This window comes from Heterodontus francisci, chromosome 27, assembly GCF_036365525.1.
Source record: "Heterodontus francisci isolate sHetFra1 chromosome 27, sHetFra1.hap1, whole genome shotgun sequence".
Lineage (NCBI taxonomy): Eukaryota > Metazoa > Chordata > Chondrichthyes > Heterodontiformes > Heterodontidae > Heterodontus > Heterodontus francisci.
The window spans coordinates 68,712,094-68,737,191 of NC_090397.1; the positions used below are offsets into that span (position 1 = coordinate 68,712,094).

General features: G+C 45.3%; 1 protein-coding gene across 2 annotated transcripts in view; it reads left to right on the plus strand.

Annotated features, from left to right (window-relative positions):
- The window catches only part of camk1da (calcium/calmodulin-dependent protein kinase 1Da), a 429,764-nt gene that overhangs the window by 352,173 nt on the left and 52,493 nt on the right, over positions 1-25,098 (plus strand). For both annotated transcript variants that reach the window (XM_068059551.1, XM_068059552.1), the window contains exon 7: positions 23,142-23,254. In XM_068059551.1, coding sequence (XP_067915652.1) covers positions 23,142-23,254 — 113 coding nt within the window. The remainder of the gene's footprint in view (positions 1-23,141; positions 23,255-25,098) is intronic.

The window sequence follows — 25,098 nt, forward strand, 5'->3', positions numbered from 1 at the left end:
TGAGGGAAAACAGGAATTCATCTTATTTTTTAAAAACATGCCATGGTTTCTGTTCCACAACCTTTGCTAGTAATCTGTTAGATATTTCCGTCATTCTTACTAAATTAAAATTGCCTGCATATCCCATTTTCCTTTGACATCTTTCTCCATAACCATGAAAATCTTAAAGGCCTCTATCAAGATCTTATATCCCTGCCCCGCCTCAATCGATTGCTTTCTTCTCTCCAGTGTGAAGTTTCATGATTTGTTTTAATTACTCTCAGAATGTCGATAATGCTGGACAGGTGGCATTTATTGCCCATTCTTAGGTGGTGATGGATCTTCTCCTTGAACTGCGAAAGTTCTTTTGTTGATGGAACTCTCATGATGGTGTTAAATAACAATGATCTATCACAAAGACTGCCTACTTCCACCTTCGTAACATTGTTTGTCTCCACCCCTACCTTGGCTTATCTGCTGTTGAAACATTCATCCATGCTTTGTTACCTCCAGACTCAACTATTCCAATGCTCTCTTGGCCAGCCTCCCATATTCCGCCCTCCATAAACTTGAGCTCATCCAAGACTGTGCTACTCATATTCGAACCCCCTCACACAACACCCCTCTGTTTACTGACCTACATTGACTCCCACTTTACTCACATTCCGATTTTAGAATTCTCATCCTCATGTTCAGATTCCTCCATGGCCTCGCTCTTCCCTATCACTGTAACCTCCTCCTGCCCTACAACTGCAGAAGAACTCTGCATTCATCTCTTGTGCATTCCCCATTCCCTTCACCCTACCATTAGCAGCTTTGCCTTCAGCCATCTAGGCCCTAAGCTCCAATATTCCCTGCCTAAATTTCACTGTCTCTCCACCTCTTTCTCTTACAGTTTACCTCTTTGACCATGCTTTTGGTCACTAATTTCTTAATGCCACCTTCTTTGGCTCGGTGTCAATTTTTGGCTGTTTGTGCTCCTGTAAAGTGCTTTAGGATGTTTTACTATATCAAAGGAGTTGGAAGGAGGGTTAACTGCAGCATGAAAAGTTTACATGGACCTTTTCCATTATAAATCTGAACACCAGAATTCATAACAGAAATACAAAAATAAAAACAGACGATATGCCTTTTAAGCTCTCCCTACCAAACAATGCACCATTCACCATTGGAAGAGGCTACAGTCAGGAAAGGCTTGAGGGCTCCTGCTTGTGAGCAAATTGCAGATAGCAACCTGCAATCTAAGACACTGTAGCAATTCATATCACATTTTATAACTGACTTTTGTCTATGTGCCCAGCCCCAGTTCTACCCCACCCCGCACTCCTGCTTTACCCAAACTCTTGGGGGAGACATTTATCCTGGCGGCAGGAGTCTTGGCATCCGGGAAAAGCATCGCCAAGATTCCCGTGCCGCCTCTTCCCTGGAAGGCCCACCGAACCTAGTGCCAATCAGCCACTTAAGTAGACAGTGAAGGGCCTTCCATGGGATTGAGAACCCCATCGCCAGAAGTCCAGCCCTTGCAGAGCTGCCAGCCAATCAGAGGTCGCAGTAGCAGTGCCACCGCGGAGGCGGTGGCTGTTGCTAGAGGAGCATCTACTGAAGGCTAGAGTGCGCTGCTGGAACCAGGCCTCTGGTAGGTCAGGGCGGGAGGGGTCTCACGGGATGGGGGTCGCAGGGGAGGGTGGGGTAAGGGGGGTTGGCAGCACGGGCAGGAGGTGACTCTTAGCAGGCCACTCCCTCCCCAGAGCCACGAAGCCGCCCGCACAGATTTCCGTGCCATGCTTCCCGCATGGGGACAGGGCCGCCTGCCGCATGGGTAATTGCGGCTACAGAGAGAAGAGGCCCTTAATTGGGGATTAATTGCTCAGTTAAGGGCCTCAATTGACGGTGGGGTAGGAAGGCTATTCACAGACGTTGTCCCCCCCCCCCCCACCACAGACTAAATTTTGGTAGAGACAAGAACCTCCCCCGCCACCATCCCACCTGATTTTATGCTCTTCCTGCCTCCAAATCCGTGGGGGAGAGCATAAAATTCCCCCCTTATTCTTGAGTTTCCATGTGCAGCACCATGGTTGATTGACTAGAACGGTTAAAGGACACTTTTTTTTATTGTTGTTTATGTTTTTTTGCTATATATTTTTATTATGTTCCCTCTTTGCCAAAAGATCTTTTGGTATTACTGTTTGATTTTATGGCTCCGTCAATCCTGTTCTCTCCTTGCACATTTTAGAATTTTGTATTCTATCTTTTTTTTCCTAATGCCTTCCATGATTTCCCTTTTCACTCACATCATTTTTATTCTCCTGTTTATTGCATTTTCCCTCCACATCCTTCTGTTTGACTACCTCTTCTGATTTTATTCCTTGTGTACACTGTTTCATCCCCTCAAAATCTGCTCCCTTGAAATCCATTTTGTTAATAGATTTTATTACCTGTTCTGTCCTCACTTCAACCTTAAAATTAACAACCTTATGATCACTAGACTCCCAAATGTTCCCTTGCTTCAATTTAGCTCATTAATTCCTCCTCAATAGTTAGGAGGTAATCCAATATTGCTCCCCCCCATGTGGGTTCCATCATCTGCTGTTCAAGAAAAGAATTCACTTACACATACAGATTTTCCCCAAAATAACCTTAATGGATGTCTTATTAAGCGTCTTTGGGAAGCAATGCTTGATTCCCTTTGAAAACGTCTTGCTGTCTTTCTGTACTCATGTTGAGTAGCCACGTCAAGCTGTATTTAATATTTTATACATTAGCTGAAATCAATAAGACATATTGTGTGAATGCACAGGCGTTAAACTCTGCTTAACTCAATAGCAGAATGTACTGCATTTCTAAAGCACCCCACCAACATGTTTTAATTACCTTTAATTTTAAAAATGAAACTACATATCAATGGATTTTTTGTGTCACATTTTAAAATAATTTCGTGTTCCATCATTTAGTTCCTCTCCCCACCAAAAAATGCACCATTCCCCATTACAAGAGGGGACGGTCAAGAAAAGTTTGGAGGCATCTTCTGTTTTTGAAGGAGTTACAAATATCAACCTGCACCCTATGACACTGTATCAATCGATATCCGGCGAAAGCCAGAACAGGTTACTGAGTTGGATGATCAGCCATGATCATAATGAATGGTGGAGCAGGCTCGAAGGGCCAAATGGCCTACTCCTGCTCCTATTTTCTATGTTTCTATATAAAGTCCATGCCAACTGTAATATAATTAGACTGTTTTGGCATCACTCTGCCCCTGCATGGCAATATGGTACAGGTTGGTACAATGCTCATACAAGGGAAAATGATCACTGGTATAACTTTGCCATAGACTTCCCTCAATGCACCATGTAATCTACACAAAAGAGAGTGTGTCTACAAGTATTACTGAATGGAGATGATGGAAGTGTTTTTACGATGCACATGTTCATCTGTTAAACAGTTTTAACTGTTCTCAATAATGTACTAAAAACTATTATTGTGCTGTGTGAGTCAGTACTCCAGAGATTTGATAGTTATGGGTCTTTAATGGGATCTTTGCCCAGAGCAGGAGAATAAATAAGCCGCAGAAACAGCAAAAGATGTAAACTGTTTCCTGCAGACTGGTTTTCCGTTTCTTCTTTGAATGGTTACATCACAGAAGGAAGCCATTTGGCCAGCCATGTCCATGCTGGCTTTCTGCAAGAGCAATTCTGCTAGTCCCTATTCCCCACCCTTTCACATGTCGTCGGGTTTGAGTCGGGTAGCAGGCCTTTACGATGCAGTGACATGGGCATACACTCAGTCAGCTGCTGGCTCTAATGGTTTACACAGGGATGCTGCAGATGTGGACTGGTGCACAGCAGGTGAGCGAGGGTGACGTGTGGCTTGCAGAGCTCATGTCGGTTCCTATGGAGCAGACAACCTTTGTCTGATAGCCACTGATGTACATCCCTAGCTCACTGCTAGCCCTGCGTGCAGAGCCTGGGTGCCATCTGCCCTCCCATGTGTCTTTCATGTTGTAGGTCCTCTCCTCAAAGTCCGAGGAGGAATCCTGATGACGTCTCTCCTCATCATACCAAGCCTGGCCCCTATTGGGTGCGTAGTTGTGCAGAGCAGCAAAGAAAGGAGCTGGTCTATTTAGCCTGTAGTACAGGGCATCACCCTATCCATCCAGGCATTGGAGACACTCTTTCAGCATGCCGATCTCCTGTTCAATGGTGGCTCATGTAGCTCAGTGGCTGGTGTTGTATCTCTCCTCATCAGCAGTGGTGGAGTCTCTCACTGGTGTCGGGAGCCATATCTGCAAAGGATAGCCCTTATCTCCAAGAAGACACCCCTCCATCTGAGCCAGTTCAGTGAACAGCGGTGGCAGCTGGGACTGGCGCAGGTCCCAGGTGTCATGGCAGCCGCCTGAGAAGCAGTCACAGATTTACATGAAGCATCTGTGGTGATCACATACCAGCTTCACCTAAATTGAGAGGATTCCTTTAATGGTGACATCTGCAGGTGGTAGCCTGGCGGGAGGCCTGATGGCCACATGAGTGCAGTCTATGAACATTATAACCTATGGTTCTCTGGAAATGGTGCCAGAAACGATGGCCCTCTGGGCCTGGCTGTGGGAGTCCGTCCTGAAGCGGACATCTTCACTGGCCCTTCGGTGCAGGGCATCAGTGACCTCCCTGATGCAGCGCTGCACTGCTGACTGTGTGACCCCACAAAGGTCCCTGGTGGGCCCCTGAAATGCTGCTTAGGCGTCAAGCTTGAGAACCGCTGCCACTATGAGGACCAAAGGCATGGGATGTCCCATGAAAGGTCATCTTTCAGCAGGGGACAGAGATATGTCACCACTCTCTCTATATGCGCAATCTCCTCTGACACTGGTGCTCTGACATTCGATGGCATGTAGATGCACGGCAACCGTAAAGGCGAGCTCACCTTGGGGGCTGCTGGTCACGACCGGGGGCCTCTACGTGGATCACACCTGTCTGTTGATATTGCCTCTGGTGCATACGGATCCTCACGTGCAGAGGATCACACAATGTAGGATGAGTCATACCTATTTCCATGTGATAAATAAAGTTGAATCCTTCATGTATTCGAAGGTTCCTAACAGGGCAGGGATTGCTGTTGACGGGTACATCAGCTGCTTTCATGGATCAACTATGTGACGTGCCATGGCATTGCCCATCTTGGCCAACACTGAATGGCACAGCATGACCACATCAAGATCCTACCAGCTGAATCAATTACCCCCACCATCCATATAACTTTAATGCTCCTACCCTTTCTGGCACCCTCCCCACAGACAGGGTGACTAGAGTGCCATTGCTCCTTCACAAACACGAATAAACGCAGAACAAACACTGTTTACGGAGAGAGGTTAGACAGTACCTCCCTTCATGCCTGCAGAGCTTTCCCTCCAGTACTCCCAGAACCCTTCTCTCCTCCCTTTCAGTATGCAGATTGAGACCCCTGAATATCACCCCTCCCTCCTCCCTTCCGTAATGCAGAGTGAGACCCCTGAAGAATAGAACTTATCTTCGCTGGCAACAATTTCTGCCTCTGAGGACCCACCAGCTTTTCCAATCATGAACGGGATGGCACATGACGGCCGCCCGTTCAGCGAAAAATCTGGAGATGTCTATGGAGAGGCGGAGGGCTGCATAATCTGCATTGGTAAGTACCATTTAACATATTCTAATCGTGGTGCCACCCCTGTGCGGCGGGGGTGGGGGGGCCGCACCAAGGTTCTCCTGCTGCTGATAATTTGCGGCGGGTCCTTCTCAACGTCATGGGTCAAGGCAGGCCTCTCGCCTCAGAATTTTACCGGTCCCTGCGCTGCGATCTGCAGCATCGAGGGGCCGGTAAAATTCAGCCCCAGGTGAAGCTGGAGTTTGAGAGCAGCAGACTCGTGCAAAGCCATTCAGATATAATTCAGTCCCTATTTTAAGGTCATCCATTGTGCCCTTATTTTTTTCCTGTCTTCATCCTATACTCCTGTGTCCACATCTAAACTAGACACTGCCAACACTGTCAACTTGTCATGTTGTAATGATGTCCTACCAGTGGTGGCAGGATGACTGTAATTAGAAGCTTTATTTAGGCAATTCCAATTCTAAATGTGGCCATAGGAATTTATAATGGCAAAAGTTGTCATTTAAGCTGTTAACACATTATGCCTTATTCTGTAAATAATAATTTGTAAAAATCATTAAAAAGAGTAAAGCATGCTGTGTTCAAACCATCTCTAAGTCACATTGGGGATATTTTGCTTAGTTTATTAATAATGAACAACTTGGTTTGATTATAAAGCAGGCTGCCCTCAGCCCCAGCCTCTGCTCGCGAGGCAAGTTTGTTGCCAACATTAGCAAGTAGAGAAAAATGCACTCCATGTTTTTTAAAGAACGTAAACATCACCGGGGAAAATGGGCAATCTTTGCGGTGGTATTGGCCTTATGTAGTTAACTGATTTGCTTCACAAATACATTACTGATGCTACCCTGCAATTCCTACTGGAATGGAGCAATTCTTTTTATTATTATGTAACAACAACACAATTCACTTAAAATATAATTAACTCAAATGTTTTTGGACAGTTCATGGGATATATTTAGTTGAATCTCCAGGCATCAGTTTGTGATTATGCAACATTTGTATTCCCCAGGCTTTGGATTATAATAAAATACCTTCAATCTTTTTGAAAGCTTAATGTATTGTAAATTACTTCATATTATATCTTTTCCATAGAAAATGGCACTGCACAATGTAATGTGTACCATATGATGGCTGTTAGTGGAATGTTGGCCTTCGGGTTTTATTTCCAGCTTATAGGTTTCAACGCATTGTTTTTTATTTTATTTTGTTGACCTTTGTACACAGTTCATACAAAAAATACAGTTTTCTTAAAATCTATAGAGAGGAAGATATGAAGAGCTCAAGGATAAATGATTTTGCTGCTTGGATATATCAGGGAATATGCATTGAAGGGTATTAGGATTTTTTGTGGGGGTTTTTGGTAAACCTGAACTTTGCGTTTTGAGATTAGAGACAAAATCTGAAAATTCCATTTCGGGGTGTACAGTTTTATTAAAGTTCAGCTCCACATGTGTATTGTTAATACACATCTGCATGGACGTTCTTGCAGAACAGGTTAAAAAATAAACCGAGAGGTTGCTATTGAGTAGCAAAGTAATTTAGCATACTAGGCTTTCCTCACTAGGGCTAAAAGTTAAATTCTGTCTAGGCTGATGTGATCAAAGATTTCTCTATGTTGATTACAAGGGTCCTATGTGAAATGAGTTTGCGTCGTCTCAATCCCAGGGGCATGGGCTCAGAAAATAAAAATATTCCTAGTTTGGCATTAATTGGCACTAATTAGGCAATCTCATTCAGGGTGCATTTATACGAGTGTTGTTTAGCTTTGCAGTGCCAAATTTCCCAACCCATTCACACTGTGGGCAGCATTTTGAAAAATCATGAGTGTACCACCTGCGATTTTACGTCCATTGATTTAAATGGATGGAAGGTCATGGGAAAAGCGTTTGCAATTTTCTGACAAGCTTGGTCACCGCATGTGGGCTGCAACCAGTGTTTCAGAAAATGTGCCTCAGAGTGTAAATGAATGCTGATTCCAGACTGACTCCAAACCAAGGTGAAGTAAAATTTCCTGGAGGACAGGATCTCAGTCTACTTTTACATCTCAAAATATAATTTCCACTAACCATTAACAATCATAGAATCATAGAAAGTTTAAGGCACAGAAAGAGGCCACTTGGCCCAACGTGTCTGTGCCAGCTGAAAAATGATCCACCTATTCTAATCCCACCTTCCAGCATTTAGTCCGTAGCCCTGCAGATTATGGCACTTGAATGAGTTGAGGGTTTCTGCCTCAACTACCCTTTCAGGCAGTGAGTTCCAGACCCCCACCACCCTCTGGGTGAAAAAGCTTTTCCTCTTCTCCCCTCTAATTTTTCTACCAATCACTTTAAATCTATGCCCCCTCATCACTGGCCTCTCTGCTAAGGTGAATAGACCCTTCACCTCCACTCTATCCAGGCCCCACAAAATTCTGTACATGTCAATCAAATCTCCCTTCAGCCTTCTCTGTTCCAAGAAGAACAACCGCAGCCTATCCAATCTTTCCTCATAGCTGCATTTTAACAGTCTTGGAAACATCCTCATAAATCTCCTCTGTACCCTCTCTCGTGCAATTACATCCTTTCTGTAATGAGGTAACCAGAACTGCACGCAGTACTCAGGTTGTGGCCTAACCAATGAGTTATACAGATTTTTTTTATTCATTCATGGGATGTGGGCGTCGCTGGCCAGGCCAGCATTTATTGCCCATCCCTAATTGCCCTTGAGAAGGTGGTGGTGAGCTGCCATCTTGAACCGCTGCAGTCCATGTGGGGTAGGTACACCCAGAGTGCTGTTAGGAAGGGAGTTCCAGGATTTTGACCCAGCGACAGTGAAGGAACGGCGATATAGTTCCAAGTCGGGATGGTGTGTGACTTGGAGGGGAACTTGCAGGTGGTGGTGTTCCCATGCATGTGATGCCCTTGTCCTTCTAGTTGGTAGAGGTCACGGGTTTGGAAGGTGCTGTCGATGGAGCCTTGGTGCATTGCTGCAGTGCATCTTGTAGATGGTACACACTGCTGCCACTGTGCGTCGGTGGTGGAGGGAGTGAATGTTTGTAGATGGGGTGCCAATCAAGTGGGCTGCTTTGTCCTGGATGGTGTCGAGCATCTTGAGTGTTGTTGGAGCTGCACCCATCCAGACAAGTGGAGAGTATTCCATCACACTCCTGACTTATGCCTTGTAGATGCTGGACAGGCTTTGGGGAGTCAGGAGGTGAGTTACTCGCCTCAGGATTCCTAGTCTCTGACCTGTTCTTGTAACCACGGTATTTATATTGCTACTCCAGTTCCGTTTCTGGTGAATGGTAGCCCCTAGGATGTTGATAGTAGGGGATTCAGCGATGGTAATGCCATTGAATGTCAAGGGGAGATGGTTAGAGTCCCTCTTGTTGGAGATGGTCATTGCCTGGCACTTGTGTGGCACGAATGTTACTTGCCATTTATCAGCCCAAGCCTGGATATTGTCCGAGTCTTGCTGCATTTCTACATTGACTGCTTCAGTATCTGAGGAGTCACGGATGGTGCTGAACATTGTGCAATCATCAGCGAACATCCCCACTTCTGACCTTATGATTGAAGGAAGGTCATTGATGAAGCAGCTGAAGATGGTTGGGCCGAGGACACTACCCTGAGGAACTCCTGCAGTGATGTCCTGGAGCTGAGATGATTGACCTCCAACAACCACAACCATCTTCCTTCGTGCTAGGTATGACTCCAGCCAGCGGAGGGTTTTCCCCCTGATTCCCATTGACCTCAGTTTTGCAAGGGCGCGTTGATGCCTTATTAGGTCAAATGCTGCCTTGCTGTCAAGGGCAGTCATTCTCACCTCACCTCTTGAGTTCAGCTCTTTTGTCCATGTTTGAACCAAGGCTGTAATGAGGTCAGGAGCTGAGTGGCCCTGGCGGAACCCAAACTGAGCGTCACTGAGCAGATTATTGCTAAGCAAGTGTCGCTTGATGGCACTTTTGATGACACCTTCCATCACTTTACTGATGATTGAGAGTAGGCTGATGGGGCGGTAATTGGCCGGGTTGGACTTGTCCTGCTTTTTGTGTACAGCACATACCTGCGCAATTTTCCACATTACAGGGTAGATGCCAGTGTTGAAGCTGTACTGGAACAGCTTGGCTAGGGACGCAGCAAGTTCTGGAGCACAGGTCTTCAGTACTACTGCCAGAATATTGTCAGGGCCCATAGCTTTTGCAGTATCCAGTGCCTTCAGTCGTTTCTTGATATCACGCGGAGTGAATCGAATTGGCTGAAGTCTGGCATCTGTGATGCTGGGGACTTCAGGAGGAGGCCGAGATGGATCATCAACTCGGCACTTCTGGCTGAAGATTGTTGCAAATGCTTCAGCCTTATCTTTCGCACTGATGTGCTGGGCTCCCTGATCATTGAGGATGGGGATATTTGTGGAGCCACCTCCTCCAGTTAGTTGTTTAATTGTCCACCACCATTCTCGGCTGGATGTGGCAGGACTGCAGAGCTTAGATCTGATCCGTTAGTTATGGGATCGCTTAGCTCTGTCTATCGCATGCTGCTTACGCAGTTTGGCATGCAAGTAGTCCTGGGTTGTAGGTTCACCAGGTTGACACTTCATTTTGAGGTATGCCTGGTGCTGCTCCTGGCATGCCCTCCTGCACTCTTCAGTGAACCAGGGTTGGTCTCCTGGCTTGATGGTAATGGTAGAGTGGGGGATATGCCGGGCCATGAGGTTACAGATTGTGGTTGAGTACAATTCTGCTGCTGCTGATGGCCCACAACGCCTCATGGATGCCCAGTTTTGCATTGCTAGATCTGTTCGAAATCTATCTCATTCAGCACGGTGATATTGCCACACAACACGATGGATGGTATCCTCAATGTGAAGGCAGGACTTCGTCTCCACAAGGACTGTGCGGTGGTCACTCCTGCCAATATTGTCATGGACAGATGCATCTGCGGCAGGCAGATTGGTGAGGACGAGGTCAAGTCTGTTCTTCCCTCGTGTTGGTTCCCCCACCACCTGCTGCAGACCCAGTCTAGCAGCTATGTCCTTTAGGACCCGGCCAGCTCGGTCAGTAGTGGTGCTACCGAGCCACTCTTGGTGATTGACATTGAAGTCCCCCACCCAGAGTACATTTTGTGCCCTTGCCACCCTCAGTGCTTCCTCCAAGTGGTGTTCAACATGGAGGAGTACTGAGTCATCAGCTGAGGGAGGGCGGTCGGTGGTAATCAGTAGGAGGTTACCTTGCCCATGTTTGACTTGATGCCATGAGACTTCATGGGGTCCGGAGTCGATGTTGAGGACTCCCAGGGTGACTCCGTCCCTACTGTATACCACTGTGCCACCACCTCTGCTGGGTCTGTCCTGCCGGTGGGACAGGATATACCCGGGGATGGTGATAGCAGTGTCTGGGACATTGTCTGTAAGGTATGATTCCATGAGTATGACTGTGTCAGGCTGTTGCTTGACTAGTCTGTGGGACAGCTCTCCGAACTTTGGCACAAGCCCCCAGATGTTAGTAAGGAGGACTTTGCAGGGTCGACAGGGCTGGGTTTGCCGTTGTCATTTCTGGTCCCTAGGTCGATGCCGGGTGGTCCGTCCGGTTTCATTCCTTTTTATTGACTTTGTAGCGGTTAGGTACAACTGAGTGGCTTGCTAGGCCATTTCAGAGGGCATGTAAGAGTTAACCACATTGCTGTGGGTCTGGAGTCACATGTAGGCCAGACCAGGTAAGGGCAGCAGATTTCCTTCCCTAAAGGACATTAGTGAACCAGATGGGTTTTTACAACAATCGACAATGGTTTCATGGCCATCATTAGACTAGCTTTTAATTCCAGATTTATTAATTGAATTCAAATTCCACCTTCTGCTGTGGTGGGATTCGAACCCATGTCGCCAGAGAAATACCCTGGGTCTCTGGGTTACTAGTCTAGTGATAATACACTACACCACCACCTCCCCAAGCTATCTAGACTACACTTTAAAGTCTAGCTGATTGTCACACCTCAGGACAGAGACATATATAGTTCAGGAAGGCCTTGGTGTGCATAGTTTTATTACTGTCATTTACTTGAATGGGGAGTTGCCTGACAGATTATTCAAAGTATTTGATACTGAATTAAGCCATTCTAATCCTTTCAATTTGATTATATTGACAGGCATCTAAAAGTCTTGCAGGTGATAGGTAAATTGGCTGTTGTAAATTGCCCCTAGTGTAGGTAGGTGGTAGGGAATATGGGATTACTGTAGGGTTAGTATAAATGGGTGGTTGTTGGTCGGCACAGACTCGGTGGGCCGAAGGGCCTGTTTCAGTGCTGTATCTATAAAAAGAAAAAAAAAAAGAAACTGTGACAGGCAAAAGAAACCAAAAGACATCTTTGTACTTTTGTGGAGACGCATCCCAAAGAATTGACAGCACATGAGTGGCTGTTAACCTAACGCATTTCTGAAAGATTACATTTTGCTGTCACTTATTTAACATCACTCAAGACCCTCAATGACGAGGCTTGGGAGCATATCATCTGTAGGTCATGCTTGGTTCAGGTCAGGGGGGCCTGGGGAATTGAAGATAAAATTGAGACGTTTGGCATCCAGACGGGGGAAGAGCTCAATCTAATCTCAATATATCTAATAATGTTGTTTTCCTTGAGGCTTTGTGCTATGGGTAGGAGAGGGGAGATAAAAAAAAAAACAAAGAAAGACTTGCATTTATATAGCACCTTTCATGACCTCAGTATGTCCCAAAGCACTTTACAGCCAATGAAGCACTTTTGAAGTGTAGTCACTGTTGTAATACAGGAAATGTGGCAGCCAAATTACGCACAGCAAGCTCCCACAAACAGCTATGTGATAATGACCAAATAATCTGTTTGTGTGATATTAGTTGAGAGATAAATATTGGCCAGAGAGGTAAGAATGGGATGTAATAATATATGTTCTAAAACCTCTTTGCTGGTAGCAACTCCTATGAAATCATCATTAAAAGTCGGAACTAATTAAGCTCTGCATCTTAGTCTTCGGAATTCTGTCTGCATAACAGATATGTTACTTATATTAGACAGATACCTACTTTGTTTATTTGACATTTTTCTTTGAGTAAAAACAGCATATTTAGATCCAGATATACTTCTTGCAGTGAATTCTGGTATGTGCACAATTGAGAAAACTATTGTCTCATTCTAGTGTTTGGCCATGCAGCTACAGTTTCCAGTGCCAGGTGGTGAAACCCTTGCTTTTCTTATTCCTATATATGGACTGCAGTAGGTTAATGAGAGAAAAATAATCTTATTACATTCCAGACTTGGATTAATGCCTCAAACCACAACATAGTATTCTACACATAGGCCAATTACCTTTGATCTCTAGTTGCTCTGGGCAAATCCAGTTCTTGGAACCTCATGTTGAAATGAGACATTTGCGTTTTTAAAAACAATTTTTTTTGACTCGGCAGTTCTTTGGAAGCAGAAGTATAAGACAAAAAAGATTATAGATGAGCCATGTGCATGCACTACTGATCTTATTAAAAACCTGAAGAATCTCTCTTTTAATCTCCTTCAACTTGAAGCTTAAGTTTCAAACTTCTCTTGAAAATTTTTTGCGAAGTATTTGCCCCAATTATAATGATTCCTTTCCCTCTCGATTGATATGCTCAGCAATGAAATGACATTAAATTGTGTTCCCTGGTGTCTCTATATTAATGGGAGCAATGAAAAAAATCATTGCCTTTTTATGTTACTTTATCCAAAAAGCCCTTGACATGAACATCTTCACATTTCTCTCAAATCTTTCTAATGCATTATTTTTACCTTAATGGATCAGTAGGTTACTTCTTCTACTTAGTCTGCTGCTGAGCTCCAGAGACTGGGGTAGGTCCCAACATCAATCTGCAGGCTCTGTTGATCAGCTCATCTCAGTGGAAGCAGCAATACAGAGGTTATGAGTGAACTCAGTGCCCTGTGTGAGGGAAGGGAAATACTAACCAAGGTTTCTGCTCCTCATCACTTTCCTGTGTCCGCTGCAAGAAAGTGGACTTTGAATGAAGATGGTATTGGGATTGCCTGCAGTGCTTCCTGTGATCCACACTGGGAGTATTGTGAGCAGTTCTGGGTATCACACCTTAGAAAGGATGTATTGGCCTTGGAGGGAGTGCTGTTGTTGTATGGTGTACCGACCTCTACCTTGCAGAAGCTCATCGCCAACTCACAGACACATCTTCCTACCTCCCTCTGGACCATGACCCCACCACCGAACATCAAGCCACCGTCCAAAGGACTGTCACTGACCTCATCTCCTCTAGAGATCTTCCCCCTACAGCTTCCAACCTCATAGTCCCGCAACCCCGGACAGCCCGCTTCTACCTCCTTCCCAAAATCCACAAACGGGACTGCCCCGGCAGACCCATTGTGTCAGCCTGCTCCTGCCCCGCTGAACTTATTTCTTCCTATCTAGACTCTATCTTTTCTCCGCTGATCCAGTCTCTTCCCACCTACATCCGTGACTCTTCTGACGCCCTACGTCATTTTGACAATTTCCAGTTTCCTGGTCCCAACCGCCTCCTCTTCACTATGGACGTCCAATCGCTCTACACCTCCATCCCCCACCAGGATGGTTTGAGGGCTCTCCGCTTCTTCCTGGAACAGAGGCACAACCAGTCCCCATCCACCACCACCCTCCTCCGCCTGGCTGAACTTGTTCTCACATTGAACAACTTCTCCTTCAACTCCACGCACTTCCTTCAAGTAAAAGGTGTTGCTATGGGTACCCGCATGGGTCCTAGTTATGCCTGTCTTTTTGTGGGATATGTCGAGCATTCTTTGTTCCAGTCCTACTCAGGCCCCCTCCCCCAACTCTTTTTCCAGTACATTGATGACTGTATCGGTGCCGTTTCCTGCTCCCGCCCCAAACTGGAAAACTTTATCAACTTTGCTTCCAATTACCACCCTTCTCTCACCTTTACATGGTCCATCTCTGACACTTCCCTTCCCTTCCTCGACTTCTCTGTCTCCATCTCTGGGGATAGGTTGTCTACTAACAGCCATTATAAGCCCACCGACTCCCACAGCTACCTCGACTACACTTCTTCACACCCTACCTCCTGTAAGGACTCCATTCCATTCTCCCAGTTTCTCCGTCTTCGACGCATCTGCTCTGATGATGCTACCTTCCATGACGGTGCTTCTGATATGACCTCCTTTTTCCTCAACCGAGGATTCCCCCCCACTGTTGTTGACAGGGCCCTCAACCGTGTCCGGCCCATTTCCCGTACCTCTGCCCTCAACCCTTCCCCTCCCTCCCAGAACCGTGACAGGGTACCCCTTGTCCTCACTTTCCACCCCATCAGCCTCCATATCCAAAGGATCATCCTCCGCCATTTCCGCCACCTCCAGCGTGATGCCACTACCAAACGCATCTTCCCCTCCCTTCCCCTGTCAGCATTCCGAAGGGATCGTTCCCTCCGCGACACCCTGGTCCACTCCTCCATTACCCCCACCACCTCGTCCCCGTCCCATGGCACCTTCCCTGCAATTGCAGGAGGTGTAATACCTGCCCATTTACCTCCTCTCTCCTCACTATCCCAGGCCCCAAACACTCCTTTCAGGTGAAGCAGCAATTTACTTGTACTTCTTTCAATGTAGTATACTGTATTCGCTGCTCACAATGTGGTCTCCTCTACATTGGGGAGACCAAGCACAAACTGGGTGACCGCTTTGCGGAACACCTCCGCTCAGTCCGCAAGCAGGACCATGAGCTTCTGGTTGCTTGCCATTTCAACAATCCCCCCTGCTCTCATGCTCACATCTCTGTCCTGGGATTGCTGCAGTGTTCCAGTGAACATCAACGCAAGCTCGAGGAACAGCATCTCATCTACCGATTAGGCACACTACAGCCTGCCGGACTGAACATTGAGTTCAATAATTTCACAGCATGACAGCCCCCCATTTTACTTTCATTTTTAGTTGTTTTTTCTTTTTTCTTTTTTTCGTTTTTACATTTTTTACAACCCCCCTTTTTTTGCATTTATTTCATTTCATCTTAGTTTGTTCAGTTTGCTTACCCACTGTTTTTTTTCAGGTTTGCACTTGCTGCTGTTCAATCTTCAGTCCGTTAACACCCTATCTGTACTAATGCTTTGTCTTTCAACACACCATTAACATATTGTTTGCCTTTGCTCCATGACCTTTTGGTCAGCTATGTGGCCTTGTCCAATCTACACCTTTTCCTTTGTTATCTCTTACCCCACCCCCACCTCACTTGCTTATAACCTGTGACATTTTTAATATTTGTCAGTTCCGAAGAAGGGTCACTGACCCGAAACGTTAACTCTGCTTCTCTTTCCACAGATGCTGCCAGACCTGCTGAGTGGTTCCAGCATTTCTTGTTTTTATACTAAACAAACTAGGGTTGTGTTCCCTGAAATTTGGAAGGTTAAGGGGTGATATGATTGAAACTTTCAAGATATTAAGGAGAACTGATAGGGTAGATTGCAAGAAACTATTAGTTGGGGAGTCTAGGACTAGGGGGCATAGGCTAAAAATCAGAGCCAGACCATTCAGGAGTGAGATTAGGAAATACTTCACGCAAAGGGTGGTAGATGTTTGGAGCTCTCTTCTGCAAATAGCAGTTTATGCTAGGTGAATTGTTAATTTTTAAAACTACGATTGATAAATTTTTGTTAACTCAAGTAATTAAGGGATATGGGGCAAAGGTAGGTATATGGAGTTAGGTCACAGATCAGCCATGCTCTCATTGAATGGTGGAACAGCTTGAGGGGCTGAATGGCCTCCTCCTGTTCCTACATTTCTGTGGTCAAACAACTTACCAACCATTGTCCCAGCTGAAACTAGAGAAGTATTCGCTTGGGTGAAGAATCCTAGTGTCCATCGATCCATAGATAACATAAGTCAATACCTTTTGAAGGGGAGGCTAGCAAGTTAGAAAAAGAACTTTAAATAAATCAAGATGGTGTTGAAGAAATGAAGAGCGTGTTGCAGGCTTTTTAACAGAAATTATTCAACTGGGAAAGGGATTATTTCATGTTTGCAGTTGAGTTGCGTTTGGGTTGAATATTTGGTTGAGTTGATACTATTTACATAAACAGAGATCATTGAATGTCTGGGATTAATTGAAGAAGGGTCACTGACCCGAAACGTTAACTCTGCTTCTCTTTCCACAGATGCTGCCAGACCTGCTGAATGGTTCCAGCATTTCTTGTTTTTATTATATTAATTGCATGGCACAATCTTATTGGAGAATTCAAATGACATAACACATAATAGCTTTGACAATGTGGTTTGTAGCCATTAACTGAACTCTGGGATGAAATGATGGCCTTGAAATCATTCCCTATGTGTCGAAATGAAAATCATACAGGTGGTTTTATTCAACTTATGCTATTTTTGACTGGCATCCAGTTTCAAAATGGACAGCAATAGTCAGGACTCTGCATGCATGGGATATATGAGGAAGCCCTAACTGATAGATTAATGATTATGATATAATTGCTGCAAGCTTAGCCAATGATAAACTACAATAAATTAACAGAAAATAATACAGCCAGTTTATGGTGCAAGTAGCTATCAAACCACAGACTTTATGTACGCCTGTGTCTCTGTACACTCCAATGAAGCAGATCACATGAATAAATGAATAAACCTGTTAAAATATTTACAAGTAATGCAAGAGAACTTTCGAGTCGGAGGTGAGGGAGAAGAGCTCTCTAAGGTTGAAGTGGTTCCAAGATAATGCACCTAACAATGGAAATTCGAGTCAAGCCTATGTGGTTATTCTTGGTAACTGGCTATCTGAACTATGCAGCTCCACAGTTGTCCAGGTACTGTTGGTGACTGATCACTAATGGAACCTGGAAGGATGGAGTTGTCACTGGAATTCTTCCCACCCTGCACCATATAATCCTGCAGGCCAGTGGTTTAGCGGGCAAGAAACTCACCATTCTGTATGGTTTGAGCTGATTAATCTTTGGCAGTACCCCCTGTACACACCGAGAGTTCGTTTATATCTTAGCTCTGCCAATCTGCACCAAAGCTCTCTGGATCTAGTTGGAAAAAAAGGAAGAACTTGCATTTGAGTAGCTCCTTTCACATCCTCAAGACATCTTACCCAATTACTTTTGAAGTGCAATCACTGATAACGTAGGTAAAAATAGCACGCAGCTTTCGCACAGCAAGATTCCACAATTAGCAAATAGGTTGAATGAGCACATCACCCTGATGGTGCTGGTTTACGTAGGAATGTTGGCACTGAGCGAACACTGCATTTCATTGTTTTTATGTCCACCTAACTGGGCAGAGAGTTTAACATCTAACCTGACAGATGGCACCTCCAACAATGCAGCACTCCCTCAGTACTGTGCTTGAACCCACAGTATTTCAAAGTTGAGAGTTCTACAAGTAAGATCAGCTAACTCTGTACGAGTTGGGAATTGAACCTGTGACCTTCCTGGTCTATATGTCTCAGTACTAAACAGGGTTGTACATTTACCCACTGGGCTTTTATGAGAGCTGTCACTTGGATTTTTATAAGTATTGTGCTCTGTCAGTGATTTCCTCATGACATTGAATTTTGCATGAATGTTTAGATTTGGTGTATCCATAAATATAGTACAACCACATTCATATTATTTGCACTATTCATTAGCCACACAAACTTTTGTGGTGTTTGGAACTTAGTTTTAAAAAACAGCTAAAATACAATGAAGCATTTTCAATTAACCTTTCACAAACTCTGGGTTCTTTATTCAAGGAGTTAAATTGGTTTTATCTGAATGTTCAGTACCTGGTAGAATTTACTATCTATTTAGTTTTGATATGTAATTTTGGGCTAGACGATCAGTTGGAAACAAGGCTTCATTAAAAATATCTCAATTTTAAAATGGAAAATCATGGGTCTTATCTGCACATGCTGGGCACTTGATGAATAACTCAGAAAATAAAAGCTCACTGTATCTCACCACGTATAAAGGAACTCTTGAGTTCCTGCCAATTTCCACCGTTGTTTGGGAGGATGGCCTCCATTGATGATTGAGCTTCCGCTGTATGTACATTCGTTATGTCCATTTGAATCTTCTCAGACCACCCATAAACTTTCAAGAATAAAATATATTTTCTAAATGTTTTTTTTCCCACGATTGAGAAATTCCTCCCGGTTCTAGAGTTACAATAAGAATTAGAAATAGAATGAGGAACATCTGTGATCTAGTAAATTACTGTCGCTACATTGCATCTCATTACATTTCATTCTTGACCCATTTTTCTCTATGGAATGCCAGTATCCAGTGTCTATCCCGTATCAGGCGGGAGAATGATCCAAGACACAATCCCAACAGTGGTCAGGCAGTGCATGCCTTGGATCGGAGAGCAAAAAATATTTGATATATGCTGGGAATCTAAAGACATCATAAGGATTGTCCTATATGCAAAGTAAGGTTGGGGTTGCTTATTGAATAACTGGAGAGAAATTGTTAAAGATCTTGAAGTTAATGCTGCCAACGTGTCAGCCATGGCTCAGCTGGTGGCACTCTTGTCTCTGAGTCAGAAGGTTGTGGGTTCAAATCCCACTCCAGGGGTTGAATTTTCCCAGCCAGTTGGAGATGGGTGGGAGGGCTGGCAATATGGCGGGGGAAGGTGTCAGGAGGGGATCCCAATGTCTTCCTGCCGCCCTGGAGTATTACCAGCGGTGAGAACCTTAGTGGCATGGCAACCAACTGAGCCACTTAATGGCCCAAATACGGGCCCCTTCCCACCCCAGTGGGCATGTATTCCCCATCAGGAGGCTCACTGCCACATGGGAAGACTGTGGCCTCCCAGCGGGTTCCCAGAGGTGGGGGGGGGCCCTCCTTAATGGGCCCCCTGGCACCAATGGTTACCCCTGTGGCAACTGTGCCACTGGTGCACCATGACCCCCCCCCCCACCCTGATCACCCCCCTGCCTAACACCAGCTTCCTCCCCAAAAATATACCTCCTCTTCGAGGGCCATTTGCCATTGAGGTGGCCTCTCCCTGGAACTGCAACCTCGCTAGAGATGATGCTGCTGAGCTGCTGTCCTTCTGATTGGGCAGGCAGCTCTCGGGGGTGGGTTGCTGTCCTCCATTGGATGGCGGCCTCGGTAACAGCCTGTTAATTGGCTGCCACTAGCAATATGCTACCCAAGAGTCCCGGGGTCGCCTTCTGTTTTCATCCCCCACGGCAGAACCTCCAGGTAAGCCAAAAAATTCAGCCCCAGGACTTAAGTATAAAAAAAAGTAGGGTATCACTGAGTACTGAGGGAGTGCTGACCTGTCTTAGATGCTGTCTTTTTGTTTGAGACATTAAATCGAGGCCCCCTCTGCCCTGGATGTAAAAGATCCCAAGACGTTATTGTGGAGAAGAGCAGGGGAATTATTCCCCTGTGTCCTGGCCAATATGTATCACACATAACAGATTGTAAAATAAAAACAGAAAATGCTGGAAATACTCAACATGTCTGGCAGCATCTGTGGAGAGGGAAACCGCGTTAACAGAGTTCTAATGAAAGGTCATCAACTTGCAATGTTGGGCTGAATTTTATGGCCCCCACCCGAGACGGGTTCAGAGGTGGAGGTGCCCATAGAATTGTGACAGGAGACAGAGGGCCCGTTGCAACACAATGTCGTTGGGAACGAGATAGGCCGAAGATGGCCTTCCTGCTCAGAGGCCAATTGAGGTCCTGAAGTCACCTATTAACAGCCACTTAAGGGCCTCTTACCCCACCGCTGAGATTTAACCAGCGGCGAGAGGGGGCCTCCGCCATATGGGGCGGTTGCCCAGTAAAACGAGGGCACCTCCTGGGCCCCACTGAGAAAACCTGCACCTCCCTGAACCACCCTCCCCCTGCACTAAATGCCCACCTTCTCCACTCCCCCCCCCCCTACCTTGCCAGGTCCTGCCAGCCTAGTCCCAGCAACCCTGCCTCACTTACCTTGGTTCTGGGTCTCTCGCGCTGGGCCTGGGTCCAAGGCCTCTTGTAATACCGGCAGTAGCCACCGCTGCCGGTGGAGCTGCTGATACTTCTGGACGGCTGGCCCTGTGACTGACCGGCAGCTCTTGGAGGCGGGTTCCCTGTCTTTAAAGGAACAGGGATCCCGGTGCTGGGCTGTTAATTGGCCTGGCGCCGTAGAATCACGCCGGGGGAGGGCGTGCCAAGGCAGGACTCCCCCTGCCTTTTTGGCCCTGCACATGGGCCCCGTTAACTCACTTTCTCTCTCCACAGATGCTGCCACACCGGCTGGGTATTTCCAGCCTTTTCTGTTTCTATTTTTGATTTCCAGCATCTGCAGTATTTTTCTTTTGTGCAAATAATAGATTATCTGATTAATATAACATTGCTGTTTGTAGGAGCTTTCTGTGCACAAATTGCCTTCCATTTACATTACAATGGAGATTACACTTCAAAAGTACTTAATTGACTGTGAACTGCACTGAGATGTCCTAGGGCCATGAAAGGCACTATATAAATGCAAGTCTTTATTTTCTTTCCATGTGTTCTCTGTTTAAGCCATGGAAATTTGGTAGCTTTCACGGCAGAATAAAATTAGTGGTGTTTTAAGTAGAAAGTGATGGACTTCATTGTGTGGCTCGGAGTGGTAAGAGAGTGAAAGAAAATTAAATATTTTTCCATCTGCATGATAGAATTGAATCTTGGTCAGATCAGTAAAAGCAGTGAGTATTATTGCTGTGTTTTGTACTTTCAATTTTAACATCATTTGCCAATCAGAAAATTACTGAATAATTTTATGGCCAAGTTTGGTTAGAAAAATAGTTCTGTCAAAGTCACGTCCATTGATAACCCATGGGCAGAATACTGCAGTGGGTGTTACAAAGTTTAAGTCTTTATTGTTGTTGTGGGGCTACAGTACTGTTGTATCCTCCAAACTGTGACGAGCAGGTTCAAAGGACAGGCAGCTCTGAACTTGTAGCAGCGCAGTGGAAATTGTCATTTGAGTGTATCAGTGACCCATTTCCAGATGGTTGTTCCAATATGTGCCAGGAAGAAGCAATTACGCTTTACTGCTTCTTTAAACCATTTATGTTAATTGGGAAGGGTCAATGGTCATCATTGCCTGCTCCCAATATTCCATTGTCAGATAGGACAAATTAAAGCTGCCCTTACATCTACTTCAGATACTTGACTTCTTGATATTCTGAGGTTTTCGTTAATTGGCCCATAAACATTTGGAAGCTCGTCCTCACAGGGCAAGACTCCAGCTAAATTGGCATTTTCAATTTTTTCCCAGTTTTAAATTTCTAAATACCGCCCGCAGTAGATTAAAATATTTAAACAAAGGTCTTACCATTCAGGCAGATAATAGCTAAAGCAGGGACGGACAATATATTAATAGAAGTGAGAATGTCAAGCCTGTCTACCTGAAAATAGACACTCTCGGGTGCTGTAACCATTGCCTTCAGTAGAATTTACGTGAAGCTCGGTTCGGGTTGCACTTTCATAAAAGTCACAAATTATGGACACCAATTGGCTGATTAGTTCATCTTACCATTTTTTATTTAGAGATACAGCACTGAAACAGGCCCTTCGGCCCACCGAGTCTGTGCTGACCATCAACCACCCATTTATACTAATCCTACATTAATCCCATATTCCTACCACATCCCCTCAATTCCCCTACCACCTACCTACACTAGGGGTAATTTATAATGGCCAATTTACCTATCAACCTGCAAGTCTTTGGCTGTGGGAGGAAACCAGAGCACCCAGCGGAAACCCACATGGTCACAGAGAGAACTTGCAAACTCCACACAGGCAGTACCCAGAATTGAACCCGGGTCTCAGGAACTGTGAGGCTGCGGTGCTAACCACTGCGCCACTGTGCCATCCTAAAAGAAAGTTATGTCTCCTATTGCAGCACCCAAGTGCCTGTTGATGATTCCAGACTTTTGGTCCCCACTATCCAATCTGGAAGGCCATTCTTGATATCGATCACTTTTTAAAGGCGGGAAAACTTAACATCAATTCTGAACTTATCCTTTACCAGTTTGCAACAATGTCCTGTTGTTCTGCATTCAGAGTGTGACTTGAAATTTAATATTTTCTAATGTTTTTATTTATTTATTCACGGGATGTGGGCGTCACTGGCTAGGCCAGCATTTATTGCCCATCCCTAATTGCCCTTGAGAAGGTAGTGGTGAACTGCCTTCTTGAACCGCTGCAGTCCATGCGGTGTAGATACACCCACAGTGCTGTTAGGAAGGGAGTTCCAGGATTTTGACCCAGTGACGGTGAAGGAACGGCGATATAGTTCCAAGTCGGGATGGTGTGTCTTTTTAGGATTCCTCTTGCTGGAGTCCTGAAACGTCTGTGTTTTCTCATTATTTCTTCATAAACTCAGCTGTCTGACACTAGGGACCAGCTTCAGGGCTTTTTTCCTGCATCAAAGATTCTCTGCATTTTATTTGGAGTAACTAAATAATTGTTTACATGATTTAAGTATTTAGTTTGAGAAAGATAAGTAAACCTACACAATTATTGTTATCCACTATTTTATTACATATTTCTATTTTTCCCTCAGGTTATGTGGCTATCCTCCATTCTATGATGAAAATGACTCCAGACTGTTTGAACAGATATTAAAGGCAGAATATGAGTTTGACTGTCCATACTGGGATGACATCTCTGAGTCTGGTAAGTTGAAGGGCATCTTTTTTTAAGTTGGTTCTCAGAATGGGTGGTGGGTAAGGTTTTAGAAACAGTAATGAGGGAAAAAAATCAACAGGCGCTTGGAGAGGTTTGAGTTAATTACAGATAGCCAGCACAGATTTGTAAAAGGCAGGTTATGCTCGACTAATCTAATGGAATTTTTGATGAACAGCGAAGGTTGATGAAGGAAAAGTAGTAGTTGTTGTCTATGTGGATTTTAAGAAAGCGTTTGACAAAATACCACATGAAAGGCTGGTTAACAAAATGGATGCTCATGGAATACTGGGGCCTGCCTGCGTGGCCCAGGCTTCCTCAAAAATACTCAGCCATCTTCAAAGGAGCCTTGCCATTGAGGCCTCCTCTCCTTCGTGCTGCAGCCTCACCAGAGGCCACCCGCTGCTGAGCTGATGGCCCTCTGATTGAGCTGGCAGCTGTCCTCAATTGGACGGTGGCCCTGATGGTGGCCTGTTAATTGTCCTCCGCCAGCAATATACCGTCCCAGGGTCCCGCCACCCGACGGAGCAGGGTCGGATCCCACTTTGGGCTCCGGCGGGGGGGACTTGATCCTCATCAAGAAAATTCATCCATGGACTTAATGGCACAGTTCTAAAGTGTGTGCAGGGACAGAGGGAGCTGAGGCTGCATCTGCATCAATCTTTGAAGCTGGCAGGACTATTGGGAAAGTAGTTAGCAAAGCATATGGGATCTTGGGATTCGTAAATAGAGATATTGGTACAAAAGCGGGGAAGTTATGCTGAAACTTTATAAAACTCTGGTTAGACCACAACTGGAGTATTGTGTCCAGTTCCAGTCACCACATTTTAGGAAAAATATGAGGGTCCTTAAGGTGCAGAGGAGATTTACCAGAATGGTTCCGGGGATGGGGGATTTCAGCTACAAGATTAGGTTGGAAAAGCTGGGGTTGTTCTCCTTGGAACAAAGGAGATTGAAGAACATTTGATAGAGGTGTACAAGATTATGACAGGTTTAGATAAGGTAGGCAGAGAAAAACTGTTCCCATTATCTGATGGTACAAGGATTAGGGGACACAGATTGAAGGTTTTGGGCAAGAGACGCAGAGGGAATGTGAGGAACAACTTTTTTATACAGTGAGTGGTAATGACCTGGAACTCGCTGCCTACGGGAATGGTGGAAGCGGAGACAATGGATGATTTCAAAAGGAAATTGGATGGGCACTTGAGGGAAATAAACTTGCAGAGCTACAGCGATTGAGCAGGGGAATGGGACTGATTATTCTACAGAGAGCCAGCGTTGATCCAATGGGCTGAGTGGCCTCCTGCTGTGCAGTAATGACTCCAAAACTCTAATATTGGTAATAACTGGCAAGGCCTCATTTATTGTCCACTACACACTACCCTGAAAAGGTGATGGTGGAGCTAGTCCTTGAATGCTACAGTCACTGTGACGATGGCATTTCCACAAAACTGTTAAGTATGGAATTCAATGATGTTGACTCAGCGACAGTAATGGAATGGTGGTGTCAGGGAATGGCGGTATGAAGAATGCGGTATATACCCAAGTCAGGATAATGTGTGGCTTGGAGGGCAATTTGCAGGTGATGGTGTTCCTATGATGTTGCAGCTCTTGACCTCCTCGGTGGTGAAGATCATGGTGCTGGGAGACGTTGCCAAAGCTTGACGCATTGCTACGGTTCATTCTGTAGTTAGTACCCCCGGTTGAGGGGGATGGATCTTGAAATTAATGACAGGGGCACCAATCAAGGGGTCTGTTTTGTCTTGGATGATGTTGAGCTTCTTGAGGCTGGAAGATTCAGAGGAGTGGTGAATATTCCATCCCACTGCTGACTA